General features: G+C 40.1%; 2 protein-coding genes across 3 annotated transcripts; both read left to right on the top strand.

The window, feature by feature from the left end:
* Window positions 1-1,200: 1,200 nt before the first annotated feature.
* On the top strand, window positions 1,201-8,910 carry cyp7a1 (cytochrome P450, family 7, subfamily A, polypeptide 1). The gene is made up of 8 exons (XM_080726701.1): window positions 1,201-1,665; window positions 2,897-3,137; window positions 3,303-3,512; window positions 3,698-3,892; window positions 4,348-4,547; window positions 5,270-5,400; window positions 5,571-5,749; window positions 6,507-8,910. Exons 1-8 carry the CDS (start codon window positions 1,583-1,585, stop codon window positions 6,855-6,857), a joined length of 1,590 nt encoding a protein of 529 aa, XP_080582827.1. The 5' UTR covers window positions 1,201-1,582; the 3' UTR covers window positions 6,858-8,910.
* A 6,024-nt stretch (window positions 8,911-14,934) lies between these two features.
* Window positions 14,935-20,308, top strand: tmem70 (transmembrane protein 70). 2 transcript variants are annotated; one of them, XM_080725397.1, is made up of 3 exons: window positions 14,935-15,014; window positions 18,492-18,615; window positions 19,678-20,308. In XM_080725397.1, the coding sequence occupies exons 1-3, from the start codon at window positions 14,967-14,969 to the stop codon at window positions 20,121-20,123; spliced, it is 618 nt and encodes a 205-aa protein (XP_080581523.1). In that variant the 5' UTR covers window positions 14,935-14,966; the 3' UTR covers window positions 20,124-20,308. The 2 variants fall into 2 exon arrangements, with proteins under 2 accessions (XP_080581523.1, XP_080581522.1); XM_080725396.1 differs by lacking the exon at window positions 14,935-15,014 and adding an exon at window positions 16,686-16,994 and having other exon boundaries at window positions 19,678-20,307.
* The last annotated feature ends 465 nt before the right edge of the window (window positions 20,309-20,773 follow it).

The following is a 20,773-nucleotide window of genomic DNA, read 5'->3' as shown; positions in this document are numbered from 1 at the left end:
CTCTCCCCCCCATTTCCTGTTGGTCTGCTGTCCTGTCAGTGAAGGCATAAAGGCCCCCCCCAAAAAACAAATCTTTAAAAATACAAAAGCAAGGCTCAGTTCTCGCCCTGATGAAGACCATAGCCAGTCGAAACATGTTGACATCAATTCATGTTTTTTTTTTTTTTTTTGTCGCATATAAGCCAATCATTTGTGACTTTTGTGTCTCCAGATAGGGAAGCAGGCTTGTTGTGTCCCCATCAAATTATTGGCTTGGGAATGCAAAAATATCCATGAATTAAAGTCCCCATGGGGTAAGAAATAAGTTATTTTTTGGTGAACTATCCTTTTAACATGAACTCACTTGACATTGAATAGAGCCCCAGAGTCTACTCATTTTCATTCTCATAATATTTGTGACCACATTCCTTGTGTTCCAACAACGGGCAAGATGCAACCTGAGAGGAATGTTTCCCAATTTCATCCTGACAGGATGTTTTTTACTTTTTCTAACTGGTGTCCCAATTTTGGGCAAAAATGTTAACATTGCCAAAGATTCCATTATTTCTTTTTAAACAGAAATTCAAAATGTTTGCCAATCTACACCGGTTGTCTATTGGATGTTTTCGCTATTTGTCATATACAACAAAGTACAGTAGCCTACAGTATACAGTATAGGGCTTAAATGTGTAATGAAAAGATTTATTGAAACCATCAACATATGTATTTATAGATCTCTCTCCAGAGTCCAGGGCTCTAAACAATAGTTGTATGAGGCCAAACATTGCAACAAGTTGTATGAGGCCAAACATTGAAACAAGCAGGGACCTTGAATCTATTTGCCAACCAACCAGTATTATCAAGGTATACAGTCTGCCTGTCCTTCAAGTGACACAAGTCAAGGCCATCTCTCTTTCCCTTTCACAGGCACACACACACACACACACACGCACACGCACACACGCGCGCGCGCGCACACACACACACACACACACACACACACACACACACACACACACACACACACACAACCTCTATGTCATGGAATCTGAGTTCCTAGAGATATTTCAGTAACAGGTTACCCTCGGTGATAGACAACCTCTGGGGGGGGGGGGGGTCAGTCACGCCTCCAGAACAAATGACACGCCCCCAGCATCAGCCAGAGAGAAGAGTATAAATACCTGAGTCATGTACACACTGCAGTCAACACTCATCCTCACTACCTTACAGCCATTAGTTTGCTTTGCCTCCTCTCAGAAGCAGAGAAGTCACGTTTGTTGTTGTAGCCACATTGTCTCGGAGGGAAAGACTTTTAGACTGTTCAGTTTGGAATATTGCAATCCTTAAAGGGATCCACTCTGGGCATCGTCACCTGAGCTAGCTGTGTGCAGCACCTATTGGTCAGTCGACCGGCCGGGCGGTCACCCATCACGTTGTAACAGCTGGTGGAGTTACCACACCATAACAGGTGCAGGGACAGTCTGAGAAGTGTTGTTACACGTGGCTGTACTGTAGGTGATACAGTTGTGTGGGGGACCAGTATAGTTTCCTATAGGGTAGCCTAGATCTTCTTGGGAAGGATCATATTCTCCTCATCTTCACCATGATAATAAGCATAGCTCTGATCTGGGCAGTGGTGGTGGGATTCTGCTGCTTACTGTGGATGGCTGTGGGAATAAGGAACAGGTAAGACTGCTTCAAGATTTTGTATTATTGTCTAATGTCTATGCAGCTCGTGTTTCCAATGCTGCCTTCAGTTTTCAGTTTTTCTTCAATTTGATGTTGATATATTTTGTGGTGTAAGGGTTAGGATGTTATAGCTCAGCTGTTAGAACAGAGTAAACGATTGACAACTTTGGGCTACTTGTGGTCACTGGGAGATAAACAAGAGTCACATCCTTAAACCATTTGTCCTGTAAATTTAACAACATTAATTCTACCAATAAGCCTTTGCAGACATAACACAGCCATTGAGTACAATGTTGAAGTATTGATTCAATTATGAGCACTGTTGATGATTCATGAACCCCTGGCTACGTGTATTCAGGATTTAGCTGTTATATATGGTTGTCTATTTTCTATATGGATGATGTCATCATGCAGTCATACAGTCAGCTGAATAATGTTAGGGAGGTGGTGCTACTGTTAGTGTGAGGTAACTGACTTTGGGTGATGACATGGAAAAACAATATTATGATAATGAAATCACAAATCATAAATAATAATGAAATCACCAAGCATGTAGAATTACTATGCTAGCTGGAACAGAAGTAATTGGTTGGATGTTGCAAACATGATAATGAAATCCAGGACAGCTTCCCATCCATGTCTAAATGAGTATCAGTTAATCTGGTAATATGAGTTATCACCAGAATGCTGTTGCAGTCCTGAATTGGTATTGGTGTTCATAACAGGATTTGTATTGGTGACTTTATGTGTGGTGGGTTGATTTTAACAGAAACATTTTCTTGATTGTCTGCCGAAGTAATTCACTTTATACTGTAAGTGCCGTAATTATGTCATCAGCTCTTATGAGCATTATTAATTTCAACAGCATGGGAGCATAGAATAGCACATTTCAACAGGGAACATTGCTTTGCACTGTTGCTAAGACAAATATTTTGAAGGGTGTGAAGTTGATTTTGGATGTGAATCCAACTAGGGTGTGTTTCACTTTACACTTCCAGTAATAATGTGTTATTCATTCATTTACCATATGTACTGTATCCCTCCATCCATTAATCTATTTTCTTATAGTCATATTCATCCATCCAGCTATTCATTCACATCCTTTAATTAGGTGACTTTATGCAGTGTAGCACTGTAGCGCTTTTACTGACAGAAAGAAGTACTTCTTAATTATACATATTAATCCGAATATTAAATGTGTTCTCCTTCCCCCCTCCTCCGTTCTCAGGGAACCTGGAGAGCCAGTGGTTGAAAACGGCTTCATCCCCTACTTGGGCTGTGCCCTGCAGTTTGGGGCCAACCCTCTAGAGTTCCTCCGCAGCCGGCAGAAGAAGTACGGACACATTTTCACTTGCAAGATAGCCGGCCAGTACATACACTTCCTGTGTGATCCCTTCTCATACCACTCCGTCATCCGCCAGGGCAGACACTTGGACTGGAGGAAATTCCATTTCGCTACATCTGTCAAAGTGAGTGTGGAGATGTGTGTCTTTGTGCCAGGTTTGATGCTGCTTGTGAGATTCAATACAACATTTTCATTGCTTCATTCGATATGTCTGTCTATATGTTTGTCTGTCAGACATGACAAAATCTTTCATCTTTCTTTCTTTTCTCTGCCCACACCTGCCTTTTAGGCATTTGGCCATGAAAGTTTTGACCCTCGCCATGGCCTCACCACTGAGAACCTCCATCACACCTTTCTGAAAACACTGCAGGGTGAGGCTCTCCCCTCTCTGATCGAGAGCATGATGACCCACCTCCAGGATGTCATGTTGAAGTCCGACACACTCAGCCCCAGCACCGAACGCTGGGAGGTGGACGGCATCTTCGCCTTTTGCTACAAGGTCAGTTATGGTGGAGCTTTTGGTGGGATGCACTATAATAAGGCTATGCTTAATATGGAACCTGGAATTATGGTTATGTTGCATACAGCTAGTGAGACTGAGTGACAGTAACAGTTGTACAACTTAGCAAAGCAACTCTCCACCTCAAATCTTACCAGGCTCTCATGTCTTCTGTCCCTCTCTAGGTGATGTTTGAGTCTGGTTACTTGACTCTGTTTGGCAAGGAGCTGGGAGACGACAAGTCACAGGCTCGCGTGGCAGCACAGAAAGCCTTAGTGCTTAATGCCTTGGAGAACTTCAAGGAGTTTGACAAGATCTTCCCTGCGCTGGTGGCCGGCTTGCCCATCCATGTCTTCAAGAGTGCCCACAGTGCAAGAGAGGTTAGTGGAATTGTTTTTTTCCTCCTGAAGCTTCGATAAAAATGACAAAGCAAACCTGTTTCACTCTGTCTCTGTAGCAGGAGAGGCACAAATCTATAGATTGCACATACTGTAGTACTGCTAAGATTTTTGGTGTGTCCAACCAATGTCTTGTTAGCACAAATCGTCACTGTCAGGCAGAAACCTTGTATCTCCAAGTTTCAGATTTGTATGCTTTTTTCCTCCGTAAAGTAAAACCCTGCTTCATCATACAAGACTGTCGCACAAAACTAGTGAAAATAGCTGATCTACCAGCACACAACACCTCGCACCGCAAGACGTGTGATTATAGATCTGATCTTTTCACTAGTTAAAATCATTTTTAAAATGATAGATACAAAACTAAACGTTTTTTGGACTTCCACCCGACAACAACAAAATACAAATCCTCCTCTCCTCTCCTACACTTCACCTAGAACCTGGCTAAGACCATGCATGTTGACAACCTGGCTCGGAGAGAAAACCTCTCAGACCTGATCTCCATGAGGATCCTGCTCAATGACGCCTTGTCGACCTTCAGCGATGTGAGCAAAACCAGGACCCACGTGGCTCTGCTCTGGGCGTCCCAGGCCAACACCTTACCTGCTACCTTCTGGAGCCTCTTCTACCTGATCAGGTAAAAGAAGATTAAATAATAATAATAATAATAAACAAAATATGTAAGACATTTACCTTAAGTTACTTTATTCAAATTCCAGTCATGGTTGTATTTTGAAGTTAGGTGTCAAGAAGTGGGCCCAAAAGTGTAGTAATGTGGTGACGGATTGTTGAGGGAAAGAGAGGGGCAGAGGCACAGTGAGGTCTAAAATGCTAGGAGTTATCAAGTTCAAACCGCTTATTGTGGAAATTGTGCAGATAGAGATAGGGAACTGCCTAAGAGCAGATAAATGTTATGTCATAGATGCAGTTTTGCAACAGCTCTGTGCTAAAGACAGGAGGGAATTTCCCTATCATACTGTACTTGAGGTAGGGAATAGGAGAGAATATGCTTAGGGGCCGTTCAATGTTTAGGGGTCACTGGATGATTCAAAATGCTCTGAAATAAAAAGGCACAATATGACTTCACCTTCCACAAGTGATAACAATGGTTTGCTGTCCCCCACCAAATAAAAACTGTATACTGTTTAAAAGAGTTTCCCAAATTTTATGACCTATTTCTATTCCTATTTTAAAACAAAATTGTGCAATTCAATGACAGTGTTCTAGTGAATTCTACAGTGCCTAGACTGCAGCAGGGCACTGTATACTCTGATGTATTCATTGTTATGTACATCTGTGTGTGAGTGTGTGTACAGTAAGCTTCTGTGCAGTCAGACTAACAGAATATATGTCTTGTAGGAGTCCAGAAGCAATGAAAGCAGTCCGTGGAGAGGTACAGAAAATCCTGGAGAGTTCCGGTCAAACGGTTGATCACAACAACCCACAGCTGACCATGACCAGGGAGCAGCTGGATAAGATGCCCATTCTAGGTATGTGTGTAGCGTTATTATACAGCAAATTAAAGTACAAAGAAAGTGTAAAAATGTACCCACACGGGTTCCACAGTGATGCTGTGGTCATCACTGTCATCTTGGGACCCAATGTGGGACAAATTTGTTTATCAAAGGGCCGTTCCCTGAAATCTCTGTTGCCTTTACAGACAGCGTCATAATGGAGGCCATGCGCCTGTCCAGTGCCTCCATGAACGTGCGCGTTGCAAAGGAGGACTTCTTGCTTCACCTGGACAACCAGGAAGCCTACCGTATAAGGAAGGATGATGTCATTGCTCTGTACCCGCCCATGCTGCACTTTGATCCTGAAATCTACGAGGACCCCCATGTAAGAAGAAGCATGTTTTCCATATTAATTCAAAGGAGATACTATCACATAGAAAAGTATGAAGAGCCTGATAATAGCCAGTAGGCTGCAAGAACAAAATACATAATGTCGCTGTAAAAACCTTGTATCTGCAAATGTAATATTTTTTCATCAATTAATGCCCTATTTTATATATATATACGCTGTATACACCTATTTTGTCCCACGAGGGAAATTAAGCATTTTCAGCCCAACCCAGCTGATTCGCTGCCCACAAGGAGCGCGTAAGCAATTAGGGGTTAAGAGTCTTGCTCAGGGACAGACATCAACATTGCTACCCTAGCTGGCCTGGAATCAAACCAGGGACAACCAGGGGTTTTGGTTCCCCAGGCAGGCTCCCTAACCATTAAGCTATGCAGCATAGCTTAATGGTTATGCTTTCTTATACTTACTTGTACGACGGTATCCAACAAAAGTAGCAAAAGTTGCTGATCTGCAAGTTCATATTGCATTTGTGCATTTCTTTTTATAATCTTGAAGAATTAAAACAAAAAAAAAGGTGGCTATCTGCGAAAGAGAGGATGTCTGGTTTAATGTGGTTAAGTCTGTCTGTGGGTTTTATAAATATTTAACTGAAGAATATTAGCCAAAGCTTGAGACTAAATACAGGTTATTCTTTCCATTTCCTGGGATATAAATACACAACACTCTGTCAGTAGACAAGAGTAAAAAAGAAAGAAACAATAATATTAACACCTCCCTAATTCCTTTCTTCCAGGAGTACAAATATGACCGCTTCCTGGATGAGAACAATCAGGAGAAAACCACATTTTACCGCTGTGGCCGCAAACTTCGCTACTACTGCATGCCCTTTGGTTCCGGCGTCACCAAATGTCCCGGCAGATTCTTCGCCATGCACGAGATCAAGCAGTTCCTGACTCTGACTCTGTCCTACTTCGATATGGAGCTATTGGACCCTGCGGTCAAGGTCCCGCCCCTCGACCAGTCCCGTGCCGGCCTTGGAATCCTCCAGCCGACTTATGATGTGGACTTCAAGTATAAGCTGAAATCCAGCCAATCTCCTCTCACTGTGACCTTACCAGAGAGGGAACCACTGAGGTCAATATAATGGACAATATTCCAAGCATCAAAATGGTGATATATCTATTACTGTATGTATATATTTTGTCCACAACTTGTGGGATGGAACTGGTTTCTGTCCTTTCAGACAAAAGTTCAAGTTGCTCAAGGGAGAAGGCAATTTAATTTGCTTGTTGTACTTTAACCCCATCAACTGTAGCATCCCTATTCTGGGCGAGTCGTAATAGGTGAACATTCTGTGAAAACAGCAGATCTACACGCTCACAATACGTCCCGTGGCACGTTGGGAGCTTGAATATCGCCTATTTTAACCAAAGAGATTTGGTGTGGAGGGAAAAAATGAGGGGACCAAGTACAGACCCCGGTCATTGAAGTATATAGGGTTTAAGTGGTTTAGGCAGTACCCTAACCGTTAACCCTCCAATAGCAGAGGTTGTACTCGCTTTGTTGAAGGGCTATTGTGCTTTTTAAGTTGGGCATCCTGGCCTGTTGTCTTTACTTTAGATGTACTGTAAATAGTATATATTTAATATAAGAAAAGCCAATGAACAGGTTTTGTAAATATAAATGGATAGACTGTGAAGTATATTTATGTTGTGTGATTCCATGTGTTGCTAAGAGAATATGTCTGCATACTGTATGGGGGGTGAAATACCCCAAATCTCACCTGTTCACTGAGAGAAATGTAAACCTACACTTGAGCGTTTCCTTTCCATATATGGAACTCTGACTGTAGGTAAAATATTACCTGGGCCATAGACAGTGCTTGGCCTTGGTCGTTGCTATGACAGCCACAAATGCCAAAGTCTTTCTATCAATCACACTGCATGATTATCAGTAACATTTACTGACTTGACCTTGTAGTGGGAGATACTGTATATTATACTGTGGCTTCTATTGACCTTGAAGCTTAATCTATGGGTGCCATCTGACCATGGAGTTTACCCTTGCTTCATCTGTAGCTGCCCGTTCACTAGTTCACTAGTGAAGTAGATAAGTCGAGTCATTTCATTGGAGTTCCTGATAGCATTGAGTGTATTCGATCTGGCTGTAGGCCTCCTGACACTGTGACTATGCAAGAGAAACAATAATACAATGGCACTTTAATTTTTTGGTGAAATATGACATGCATCTTATATAGGAGTATTTGGGACTGACAGTGGGCTATAATGCACATCAGTTACACAGAGAGCTATTGCTGGCTGTAATTACTAATCAAATTAGCTGTCTATACTGTACATTGCCAGAGGAGTTAATCACAATTCACTAGTTTATATATGTTTTCTTGTGCTTGTACTTGGACTGGGATAGGTACATTTACCAGAATATATCTCCTGATGAAACAACCATGTCTGCTGTGATTTTGCATCGGCTGTAGAACCATGGGTTTTTCTAACTGATGTCAAAGGCAGAAGAACCAGTCAGCCTACTTTTCTCTGTCAATAGAGACACTGCAAAGTGTTGAACATGTGTTGAACATAGCCTTGAAATGAGTCACAGAACTGTCGCAGACTTGATATTTAAACCACTGTATGACTGACTGGTCACAGAACAGTAGACTTGATATTGAAAACACTGACTGATATGAATATTTAATAGTTTTTCACTCTCAACAGTAAAACCGCTGCTTGAATTTCACTGTCTTTGGAACAGAACATAGCTGCTTTACAATTAAATACAAACCCTGAATTTGTTGTTTTCTTTTCCTTAACTTGCGTTGAACATCACACATCTACAGTATGTGTGCTGTTACGTTGCATGTGGGGTTGGGGTTACAATTTGAACAAGTGTCTTGCAATTTACACAGTAAAATCTGAGAATGTGAATGTGGCTGCTACTATTGATTTCTTTTTTTTTATAAACAAATTGATTGTTTTGTTATTTATTTATTATTATTTGTAATCAATGAAATCGTTTAGTTCTATTAATTGTGGCACTAATGCATAACTGTGGAGTGTATAATGTTTTCATCTGCATACCGTACATAACCCAACCACTGCACTATGAGGAAATCTGTGCTTTGGAGTGTGAGTCTACTGTACGTCAGTGTGTTAAACAGATATTAAATCAATACATTTGTACACCTGTGTTTTATCTCTAGCATCTGTTGGCCATTCAGACACTCTAAATATTATCACTTTGCAATGTTTACAATTGCGTCTGCACACATTCTGAACACACACACACACACACACACACACACACATACACACACACACACACACACACACACACACACACACACACACACACAAACGTGCGCAAACACACACACAAACGTGCGCAAACACGTACACACAAAGCATGCACACAAATGCATGGACAAAAATGCACGTGCAGAGAAGCCAGAGGCTACACTATGGGGACATAATTTACTCCTATTGGCTCCAACCAACCCCATCTTACAGGGACCAGGGCAGGGGAACATAGGGATAGGGAACATACTGTAATGCCTCATTCACACTACAGATATATAGTTGAACGTTTTGCTTGGTAATTCAATGTAATCTCAATGGAAACCAGCTTTAAAGGCTGGGCGTGTCGGCTGTCCTTGGAATCCAGCCTTTAAAGCTGGTTTCCATTGAGATTACATTGAATTACCAAGCAAAACGTTCAACTATATATCTGTAGTGTGAATGAGGCATAAGGCTTGACACTGTATGCGTAAATAATCACCCCTGTCATAATATGCGAAAGTATATGTTCTTTAGTTTTCCTAAAATGCCCATTGGGGGAAAAAAAAAAAAACACAAAAGATGTTTTTAATATCTAAACTAAACTAAGATAAACTAGAAAACTAGAAAGGTGCAATTCTGGGAAAGTGTGGTTGCACCGACGCCAGTCGCGGCACACTTCACACTAGAAAAAACTGTTCCTGAAGAATTACCAATTGTATTATATATTGTGATGTTAAGTGAAGCTTGACCAATCCTCAAATCCATTATATTGTCCAATCACAAAAGGGACGAGTATACTGTAGTCGGGAAAGCTTTGGGGGTTGCTCTAAAAATATTAAAGTCAGACAAGTACTATATCTATATACTATAGATATAGTATATAGTATATACTATACTATATACTTTATCTCTTTGTCATTCACTCTGCATTTTCTCACTGCATCGCAAAGGCATGAAAGTCAATCTAACAAGATTTAACTGCATGGCTTTAGGTTATCAGAGTGGAATTTAATTGAACTTATTTGACCAAGAGTAACCCTAGCTCCACTATGCCCTCCAGTAGCCTCTAGTCCATTCAATGCGGAGCAAACACCTCCAGTATGCTCTTCAGTAACCTCTCTATAGACCAGACACTCAGACTGGGTGGCTATGGACAGTGGACACACCTAAGAATCATAGGCGTTTATGGTGATAATTGTCACAACGGTGTGAGTCAGTGGTGAATGGTGATACGTGTAACTGATACTGTAGTATAGGTGAGGAATTGAGATGACCACAGTGTGTGTGTGTGTGTGTGTGTGTGTGTGTGTGTGTGTGTGTGTGTGTGTGTGTGTGTGTGTGTGTGTGTGTGTGCATGTGTTTGTCTGTCCCAGACACTGTCAGGTGCTATTTGTATTGCCCAACCTTCATTTCAAGCACTTGTATGAGAGAAAAGCTATGGAAGCACGAGCATGTGCATTCATTGCGTGCACAACTGGTCTGGCATTCAGTTTCCAGTTTTACACATACAATACTTAAAATTTCCTTCAATTCAACTAAAAAAAGAGATGCTTATAGCCAACTAGATACTTCTAGTTGGCTCCTGTCGTAGATTAGAGATTATCATGATTGATTATGTGTGACGTTATAGAGTAGATCAAGTGTTCATTGATTATATTAATATCTAGCCTAATGACACATCATTGATAGATACTGTATAGCTTGTAAGAGTCTAGATGTCTACCTAGGACTAGGACTATAGCTATTGTTGGCTCCTCTTACACCAAAATTACAAACAGTACTAGAGTCATCCTCCAGTTCTAAATCACAAAATATTAAGCCATTTATGTCTCACAAAATCCTTGAAATAGTCATTCGTGCTTTTATTTCATTATCTCAGATTTTTGCAACTGTCTGAAACAAGTCTCTCATAGTGTTGACATTTGCAAACTATTCATTACAAAGAAGTTATTTTGGTTGAATGAAATTAAATAATTAGCTTACTGAAAGGTTTGAAGAAGCTGAGCTCTCATTTCTCTTTTGAAATTTTTGATTGGCTAAAGAGACTGATTGATTGATTGATTGATTGATGATTGATTGATTGATTGATTGATTGATTGATTGATTGAGACGGTTCCTCTTTCCTCATTGGACTGAAATACCAGCCATTATTAACAACTGAATGTGAATTTGATTACTTTTGTAGACGGATCAGCTGGCTGATGCCCTTTGGCTACATGCTCTATGTATCTTAATGTATTGTCAATGTGGACATGGGGGTTCTGTTTTTCAAATTCTAGTCCTGTGTTCCCAATCCAGCCCTCCACAAACAAAATTGACACAAGGCATTTAAAAACATATTTGAACATAGCCCAATTCCCCCCCACTGCCATGTGTCTTTTCATACGCACGGTCTCACGCACAGCCGCAAAACCTTGTCATCACATGCACCACACAGATAGAACGATGGAGGGAGGTAGGTGGAGACTAGCACTCTGGTTGTAATAGTGCACGTTTATAGTAGCTCCAGATGCACCTCAAGGTTTTACTAACGTTCCACGTTGCTTTAAGACATGCATCTTTAGAAGATGCATGCCAGTACGGCGACAACTACTGTAGGCAATAACTGTATTTGTTGTGTGCATCTATGAGCTGAATGAGTTTGCTGAATGGAAGGCAAACAGTGTCTTATCATCTAGTTAACTGTTCAGGAGCTGTTGACCAAGGACACAGAAGTTCACTTGCATGCAAAGTGCAAACATATCTCTCTCACAGATTTGGACACTGGTCACTTTGCAGTCCCTACCTCTGATAAATGTACACATCATCATGCATTGACCACATTAAGGAAATCAGACTATTCCCCATGACAAGAAATAAAAGAAACGCTTATCTGTGTTATGGTTACCCTGAAGATGACCAGGGTCATCGGAATAAGATAACTTGAGATGAAAGTTAAGCATTTACAGGACAGTTGCTGCCATAAAGCCGCACTATGCAAGATTTTTCTTTTATGTTTTGTAAATCTAAAGAATATAGGGGGATAAGCCCATAAAAGATAAACCCATCAAACATACAGTCAAAGAGTTCATTTGTGTTTACAGTATAAGCCAACATTAGTCACAGAGGTCATGAACTTTTGAAAAGACTTGGCCATGCATGCTCCCTTTGTGTGTAGCTTTTGGCCTGCAGTGGTGGAAACTAAGTATGTTTACTCAAGTACTGTGCCAATTTTAAGGTAAGAATACTTATACTTCTAATCCACTACACCTCAGAGACAAATATTGTACTTTTTATTTCTCTCAAATCTAGAAGCAGTCTTTAAAACACACAGTGAAAGAGCTGTGAATGAAATGTACAAATATCTGACAGGCCTGTCTGCATCTTTATGCATTGATCAATAACATATTTCTCACTTATTTTGTGAAGTCCTTTTCAGATCTGCAATATGCATGCACTATAACTGCACAAAGACGTGGTTCTCTTTTTCTTGTCAAGGACCCCCAAATTAAATGTGCATTTGGCCACAGACCCCCATCTGAAAATACTTTGTGCCAGGGAGTGCAAGATCTGTGTTCTGAAAATGTTTGAAAAATATTTTCCCAAATGTGTCTGTCACATGCAACATTCTGAGCTTGTAGAGCTTGTAGACTATTTTCAAATACCCAATGTACATGTATGTAGGGTTAAAGTGGATAAACTGATCTTGATGCTATATTAACACAAAGTACAGTAGTGACGTGTGCTATTATTGATCAGATTTGGTGTGGTTCGTTTTGAAACATATTCTACACAGTACACACATTAGAAAGGCACGTTTGCAGATAGCAGGTTGAGGTCAAGGTGGTGGTGGGCCCATAGGAAGAACTAACACAGTTTATCAAGTGAACCCATTCAATGGTTAATGAAACTATTGTCACGTTTCACTAGAGAGAGAGAGAGAGAGAGAGAGAGAGAGAGAGAGAGAGAGAGAGAGAGAGAGAGAGAGAGAGAGAGAGAGAGTAGTGAGGTATAGCTATATTTAGTAGTGAGGTATAGCTATATTTAGTAGTGAGGTATAGCTATATTTAGTAGTGAGGTATAGCTATATTTAGTAGTGAGGTATAGCTATATTTAGTAGTGAGGTATAGCTATATTTAGTAGTGAGGTATAGCTATATTTGTTGCTTTAATCGGTATAACAACCACTTCCCATTTTAAAACAGGTTCTGATCTTGACAGATACTATAGTGAGATAAGCCATAGGAAATATTTAATTTGCAATGACAAATGTAGTTTTATTAACCACTTAAACCCTCTATTCTTGGTAAAACTGCACTGAATTACAACTGTACTTGGCCCACTTTTTACCACCACATCCCTTCGCCAAAAATACTACCATAGACTACCATAGAATACTACCATAGATTTGCTATTTTTGGTGAATGCTTCCCCCATAATAGGCTTGCTGGAGCTCAAGTGATTAAACTGTAGATCTACAATTCTCTCACTTTCCGACAGTGACATGCTATGGGGATATTTCACTTTCACAAATGTTTGGGGTCATCAGGCTTTTGTGATGACACAAGACAACACACAACCCATTGAAACTTCAAACTGCATTTTAACTATGATGGATTAATCGAACACATCCGTCCTTGGTTCTGGTGACATAATTATATTGGCTTTCTAATGCTTGAAGGGGCCATGTTTTTCAATTACCTTTTTAATTTTTTGAAAAGAATACAATAAAATAAATTAAGTTAACGTTAAAATGAACCCAGGCATGTTTGAAAGTGAAATATACCTTTAAGGTCAGAGTAACATGACTTCATCCATGGCACGTTGTGTATCCAGTGTACTGATAATATTTATGTACACTGTTGAAAAACTGTCTGTTAGTACAGACAAAAGGTTTCTTTAGGACACAGACACACATGACATGCAGAACTAAGAGAGGTTACTAAGGGTTAAACTGACACCCTGACAATACAGGTTCAGCACTAGATCAAATCAAATCAAATATAATTTGGCACAAACTTCCAGTGTATGTTCAAAGTCATATTGTTCAAAGTGCAAGAACAGGTGCTTAATTCAGTTGAATTTGAATTGATAACACAAGAAAGCTACGTGGCCCTGTGTGCCTGCGTGCGACATTGGGGAGGGGGGTACAGGGGTTAATAGAATAACAGCAAGTTATTGTGCCACAGAATATTTCTTTTAGTTGCAGTATATACAGTATTAAAAATGAATTTTCTGTTTATTTAAATAAAATAACATCATTGGTATATTCAAGATCAAGAGATTCAAGATTGTATCTGTAACAGGTGGGTCAGTCAAGGGCCTTATGCCCAAATCCCAACAGTCAAGGGCCTTATGCCCAAATCCCAACACACTTGGATGGCTCAAGGTAGAAGACAGGTTAAGCAAATAAAAATGGATTGGTATAAGTAAAAGGGAGAGTGCCCTCATATACCTTCATACCTGTCTAACTACTTCTCCAAAGTGAGTGACACCCACAGCCACAACACTAGAAGGAGCGACCATGATCTGGTAGCCTAGGCCTACTACCCAAATTTAGAACAAGAACAAACATGGGACAATTCTCATTCTACTACCCAAAATGTGGAAATTCCTCACACCATCCATTAAAGGATGTGTAAACTAGGGGTGACCCCGAATAGTCGAATAGTCGACTAATCGATCGAAACGGCACCTAGTCGAATGGCAATATCTTAGTTGAATGTAAAAAAAAAAAAAAAACTTTTTTTATTTTTTATTTTTTTTGTTGGGGTGCTTACTGTCCGATGATTTAACATATACTTTGGTTTCTCGCAATAAAACATGCATAGCCTAGGCTGGCTGCTTTCAATCAATCAATGAGGCACAGCCGTACTGTCTGTGTGTGCATTGCGTAGAAGCCACAGAACCTGCCAGCTGTGCTGTGTTAACACTCAATCAGGCTCCGTCACTTTGAACAAGTAGAGGACAAAACTAATAAAGATGCATGATCTGGCTATGACCTACCACTCCACACCGAGCAACATCAAAGTAAGTTGGCTTAATAAGTCCCTTTACTTATGTAATGTCCATACTCCCAAAAGCGACGCGAACGCTCATGTTTTGAGCTTGCAGATCGGCAATAAACCTATGCCATCAACACAATTGCACTAGAGTTGTGTTTTAAGCTCTCCTTTTCTCTTTCGCCCCGACGAGTTACGGGGTCTGTTTTGTAAAATCCAATCGCTGTCTCTCTGTCAGGCTCAGCGCAGGCTGTGCAGGTCTCGTGGATAGATGCATGTTACACAGATATTGGTGTCCTATAGAAATGTGTGACCGGCAAGTAGTTGCATGGCTGTTACACACAGACATCGGAGTCTGGGGCTTTAGCTTCTAAGTGAATAAACTTTACACCTGCTATAGGCCTACTTATTTTAGTATTTTGTTATTTAATTTGCCTTATATTATTTAGTTACTTTATTTATTTTAGAGATATTATTTCGTTGTTGTTATTGCTGTATTTATTACTATTCTTAAAGGCCATGATAATAAACCTTGGCTTAAATAATGAATGAGTTATCTATTAAAACAAGTCAAGAAGACATGTTATTTAAATGAGTGTTTCACCTCTGTTGTTTATATGCCATTGTAAAAGAAAGGGGTAGAAAAAAAAAAAAAAAAAAAAAAAAAACGAAAAAAAATATAATAATAATAATTTAAAAAAAACGGGCCATAGTCGACTAATATTCGACTATCAACACAATGACTAAAATCATAGTCGACTATACAAATCCTTAGTCGGGGACAGCCCTAGTGTAAACCGGTAGCTGGTTTCTTTCACAATTGTCCTGAAAAAGTGAAAAAGTGAACTAAATGTAAATTCTCATTGAAAGAGGTGTCATTCGCTGCCACCGTTTTTTTCCTTTTTCTCCTTTCTACATATAGTGTTTTATATTTGTTGATAATATTGTATTAATTATTTATGCTTTGTTGGTGAATTGAATACACAGGACCACAATGGAATTTCCCAGGACTTTTTTTGTGTTATCCTTTTAGCCTTAATGTCTGACTGTACCCACGTGCTGTTTACATTTCTGACTAATAAAGTAGTCAATCAATCAAAAAACACACTCACACCACAACCATAAGTTCACATTCACACCCATGCCTGGATTGTCATGGGTAATGAAAATAGTCAGTCAATTCATTTTAGTACTGATAAACATGACCACTGCCCCCTCCAGTGGAGAGATCAATACATCACATGTAAATTTGACATACTGTAGGCCTACATAACATGCCATATATTCATTTTGAAATGTTTCAAGGCTGTTCTCTATTTTTCAAAATATCTAAGTATAAAATAGGGTTGAAGAGGTTAAACATGTTTTGATCTTTAATTTTTTTATGACTGCTTTTTATTTTCTCCACTTTTGTTACTGACAATTCCCTATCTGTCTGTCTTTCAATGTTATATGAGATACGTTGTTCCTGTGTAAATAAGCCGAAAAGCTTACTAGGGTGTAGGCCTACTGTAATGAAACTGTACTTTTTCCTACGCAAACTTCTAATACATTCTTCAATCAAAAAAAGGCCTCAAGGTCAAGGACCCCTGGTACAAGTTGTGACCACTTGCGACTGTGAATAGTTGCATCTGCCATCCAGTGGAGGGCAGCATAAGCGTGGACATGCGTCTACTGGGTAGCAAAGGCTGCACCAGATTGAATCGATTCATTTTCTCCACAGTTAGGCTAGCTTAGCTACCAGCTAGTGGCTAACCCTGATGCACTGGTCAGGGTCGTGTTGTACGCTGTTCACTCCATAATGTTAGCACTTAGCGTTGTACGAGGACTGCGTCCTGTTGTTTCTCAGTCGCTTTTTAGCAATGTCAACATCAGAGCCGCAAGTAATAATGGAAGATCATATTATGTTGTCGCGCGTTGCAGAGGACTGTCAGAGAGCCATCAGAGACCCTTGTTCTGTCATGCTGCTGCTGTCAGAAGAAGGTCGATTCTCAACGTGACCAACGAGGCACTGTGATTTTATAACTCTTATTGCATTAGATTTGTTATGCGAGGTCTGTGTTTTTATGTTGTATTATCCTGGCTACTCGGCATGAACGCAGCTGCTGTTATCTTAATTTATCTTAAGCTGACATTAAGCTGTTAAACTGGCCATCTGGAATTGATTATAAATGCCTGATCTAGAAGGATGTTTTAAAACATCTCCAACACCGACCTAACTCCTAAACAGCATCATTTCAGACTGACCACTTCCATTTTTGAAACTGCAAATAAATACTTGAATTTGTTGTGAATTGGAAAACCTACCACAGCACAATGTCAAGTTGTCAACTGACACCTCGATTAAAGGCACACACATACATCTTTTTCCCCCATAGAGTACTATTAAAGGAAAAGGACCTATACTATGGTGTGACATAATTACCAACCATGAGAGGACAATAATCTATTCTTGTTCAATTGAACTTCTGATAAATCATACTACCTGAATAGTGTGTCACCCCATTGACCAGGACAAGCTGTGCCTTATCACCTGTCTAAGTTCAAGTAACATCTGGGCAACGTTGCTATTAGATGAAGTTCCATGCAGTTATGGTGAATTGAAGCCTCTGTGAGGCAAAATAACACTTTTATTACATACCAATGCCTTTGGAACAAATTAATATCAATTATGTATGAACGTTAAGCTGAAAAAGCCTTTTGTGATGAGGAAGGCTGAAGATTCAATCTGTTTTCTGGGGAAGCTTTCAAAGGGTTAACAAGTTGGAATACTCCATTCAAGCTGTTTATGTTGGGCTATATGGGCCATATTATTGTGGTGCAGGTGTGGAATAAAGAGACATTCCTTTTTCAAATTAAGTATTTATAAGCATTTTTCAGAAAGGACAACATTTGAAAGTTTTTATACAGATAGGCCTATTTATCTCTCTCTTTATTCTTTTTTTTTTTAATATATATATTTTTTTAGCATATTGTAATTGACAATACAGAATACCATCATAGATCATACATCTCACATTTACCCAGATTTTAGTTTTTCCCTTTTTCCCATTCCCCCCTTGTTCCATGCTGTCCTTCTCGTGTAGACGTGTACTACGGAATTCTTTCAAGTGCAAGCCAGGATTAGGAAAAGATACACACATGTACATGAATCCTTAATGTAGTCCTTATCCATGAAAGACATCACTCAAGGGTATGCCAGTATCATTTCTCAATAAAGAAAGTATAGAATACACACACAAAGGAAAATACAGATAGGTCTATTCTACAACAGTAAATATCGGTTATGGACCTTACAGTATAACAGCAATGTTGACATTGGGTATCGTCCAGTAATGTCACATGGGTGCATCCCTACTAGACCCAATGCACCCAACCGGAACACAGATTTATTTATGCCAAAATGGCTCCCGGACCATTGTATGGGAAACATTGCTCTAAAGTACTTGCTCCCATTTTGATGCTGAATTTGCTGATTATGTAATGTTGTGTCATTTGTGTGTAGGTGCAGGCCAGCTCTGTGCAGCCTGCGTGCGTGTCCCATGTGCGCTGTCTGTCCACCTCCTCCTCTCACTGCTCCAATGAGGGAAACTTAATCTACACAGGCAACATTGGCAGAGCTGTTCGTGGTACGTTAGTTTGAAATTGAAACCACATTATCTCTCCACTGAGCCCCTTATCCAGTTTTATATGATTAAGACCCATTGATGTTAATTCTTGGCAAATAGTTAAACAGGGAATTACATAAAATAAACAAATATAAAGAATATTTAACGAGTGAATTATTATTAGGTTGATGAATTACAGTTGAGATGCTGTTTGTTGTCCTTTCCATTTTATTTAATTTAACCACTTAAAAGAGTAGTCCACCCCCAAAATGACCTTTTTTCTATTAATTACTCGCGCCATGGAGAGTTCAGTAATATTTGCTTGTACTGTAATTGTCGAATTCATAAAACAATAATTTGTTTTACCCCCATTGATTCCGGAAATCTGGAATAAATGGGGGTAAATGTACTATAATCAAACTATTGGCTTAGGAATGCAACTAAAGGGCCCTTCAAACGAGCAGCGGTTGCCGTGGGGGCTCCCACTAGGATCAGCGGTGGCCGCGCCACGGTGAGACACAAACACACTCGCTCCATGAGTAAACGCTGTGCGGTATTTCACAAAGATGAACACAATCCATCTCTCACCGCCCGCGTACGCATGCACAAACGAGCCCGCTCACAGGGATTTCACGGGACCGCGCCCGCTTGCCTCGCCGCCCCAAAACTCCTCCGCACGGCCAAAATAGCCGCCTGCCTCTCATTGAAAATGAATTACTAGGACGCGGTGACCGCGTATCGTCTGGAACCCCCAATACTTTTTTTTAAATTGAACTCAAAGTCTCCATGGTGAGTAATTAATAGAAAAAAAGTCATTTTAAACTGAACTACTCCTTTAAGCCCTATATTTCATACATGGCTCTGTGTGTTGTGATATGACCTGTAATCTTGACAAAAAAATATCTATAATCACATGCCTAAAATAGGGATGCCAGGTCAAAAATGTTTAAACCAGGTTCAGTGTTTACAGCACTTATACAGTAGTACCTAGCAATGCCAGTGCAACATGTAATACTACAATGCACACACTAGTATCCCCAGCTCGACCTCTCTATTTCATTCCATTTTCCCTCTGCTTGTCAGGGGTGAAGATGTTCAGCTATGGCAGCAGCATGGTCAGCCTGTGTCTGATGCCTCACATCCTGATCAACACCAGCCTGGCCCAACAGAGCCTGGCCATGCAGGCGTTCTTCTGCGGCGTTGTCGGCCTCTTCACCTTCATCACACCCGTCCTCCTCCATCTCGTCACCAAGGGCTATGTGCTCCGGCTCTCCCACGACGCAGAGACCGACACCTACACGGCCGTCACCTACAACGTCTTCCTCCTGGAGAAGACGACAGTGTTCCACCAGAGGCAGGTGAAGGTGCCGAGCGTCACCGGGATGTTCACGTCCTTTTATGCCGAGAAGATGGGACTCCTAGTCAACCCGGACCTTTTCCCCCTCCCCAGTGACTACAACCACCTCATGGGCTACGATAAGCCATTCAGCTTCGAAGACGATGATTTGGACAAGCCCGATAAAAGTTGAAAGAGATCTGTTGACTGCAAACTGTGTTGTTAAAAATAAATGTGGACTTGGAAAGATTAAGTTCTGTTTTACTGTAATTCACTTAAATAATTGTTTTTCCACTATTCGATATTGTTTTTCAGTAACGTTCAAGATGTTACTTCATGAAACAAAACAAACATTTAATCTGTTGGAATAATTTCCAACGTTTGAACATGACCTGCAGGGTGCCACCGTAGGTTAAAGAAATTATAATTCTGTAGACGGTGAATTAAAGAAAATAAATTATAATTCTGTAGACGGTGAATTAAAGAAAACTGAGTCTAATCATTATACAATATAATATTGTTTGGCATACTGCATGATCAAAACCATTTATTTATATACAGTGTTTCTATGTAATGTTTTATACAAGTGGCAGTTACCATCATAATACCATCTTAAGAACAGACTCTCTGAAAAGGAGCTTTTTCTTTTACAATGGCTAGCCAGATTGCCAGTTTACTGGTCCCTAACTAGAATATCATGTCACTCTGAAACAGTCCAAGAAACCTTATTTTCAGGTTCTAACATTGTTATGGTTTTGTAAAAGGTTTGGAATACCTTCATTATTATTTTCATAGTGACAAGCTAATGTTATGGTTGCCCACCAGGGGGTGGCATAACCTCTG

The sequence above is a fragment of the Nannobrachium achirus genome (genome assembly GCF_963921795.1).
Source record: "Nannobrachium achirus genome assembly, chromosome: 5".
NCBI classification, from domain to species: domain Eukaryota; kingdom Metazoa; phylum Chordata; class Actinopteri; order Myctophiformes; family Myctophidae; genus Nannobrachium; species Nannobrachium achirus.
Note: the sequence above shows the minus strand (reverse complement) of the source record. Positions and strands in the feature narration are given on the sequence as shown.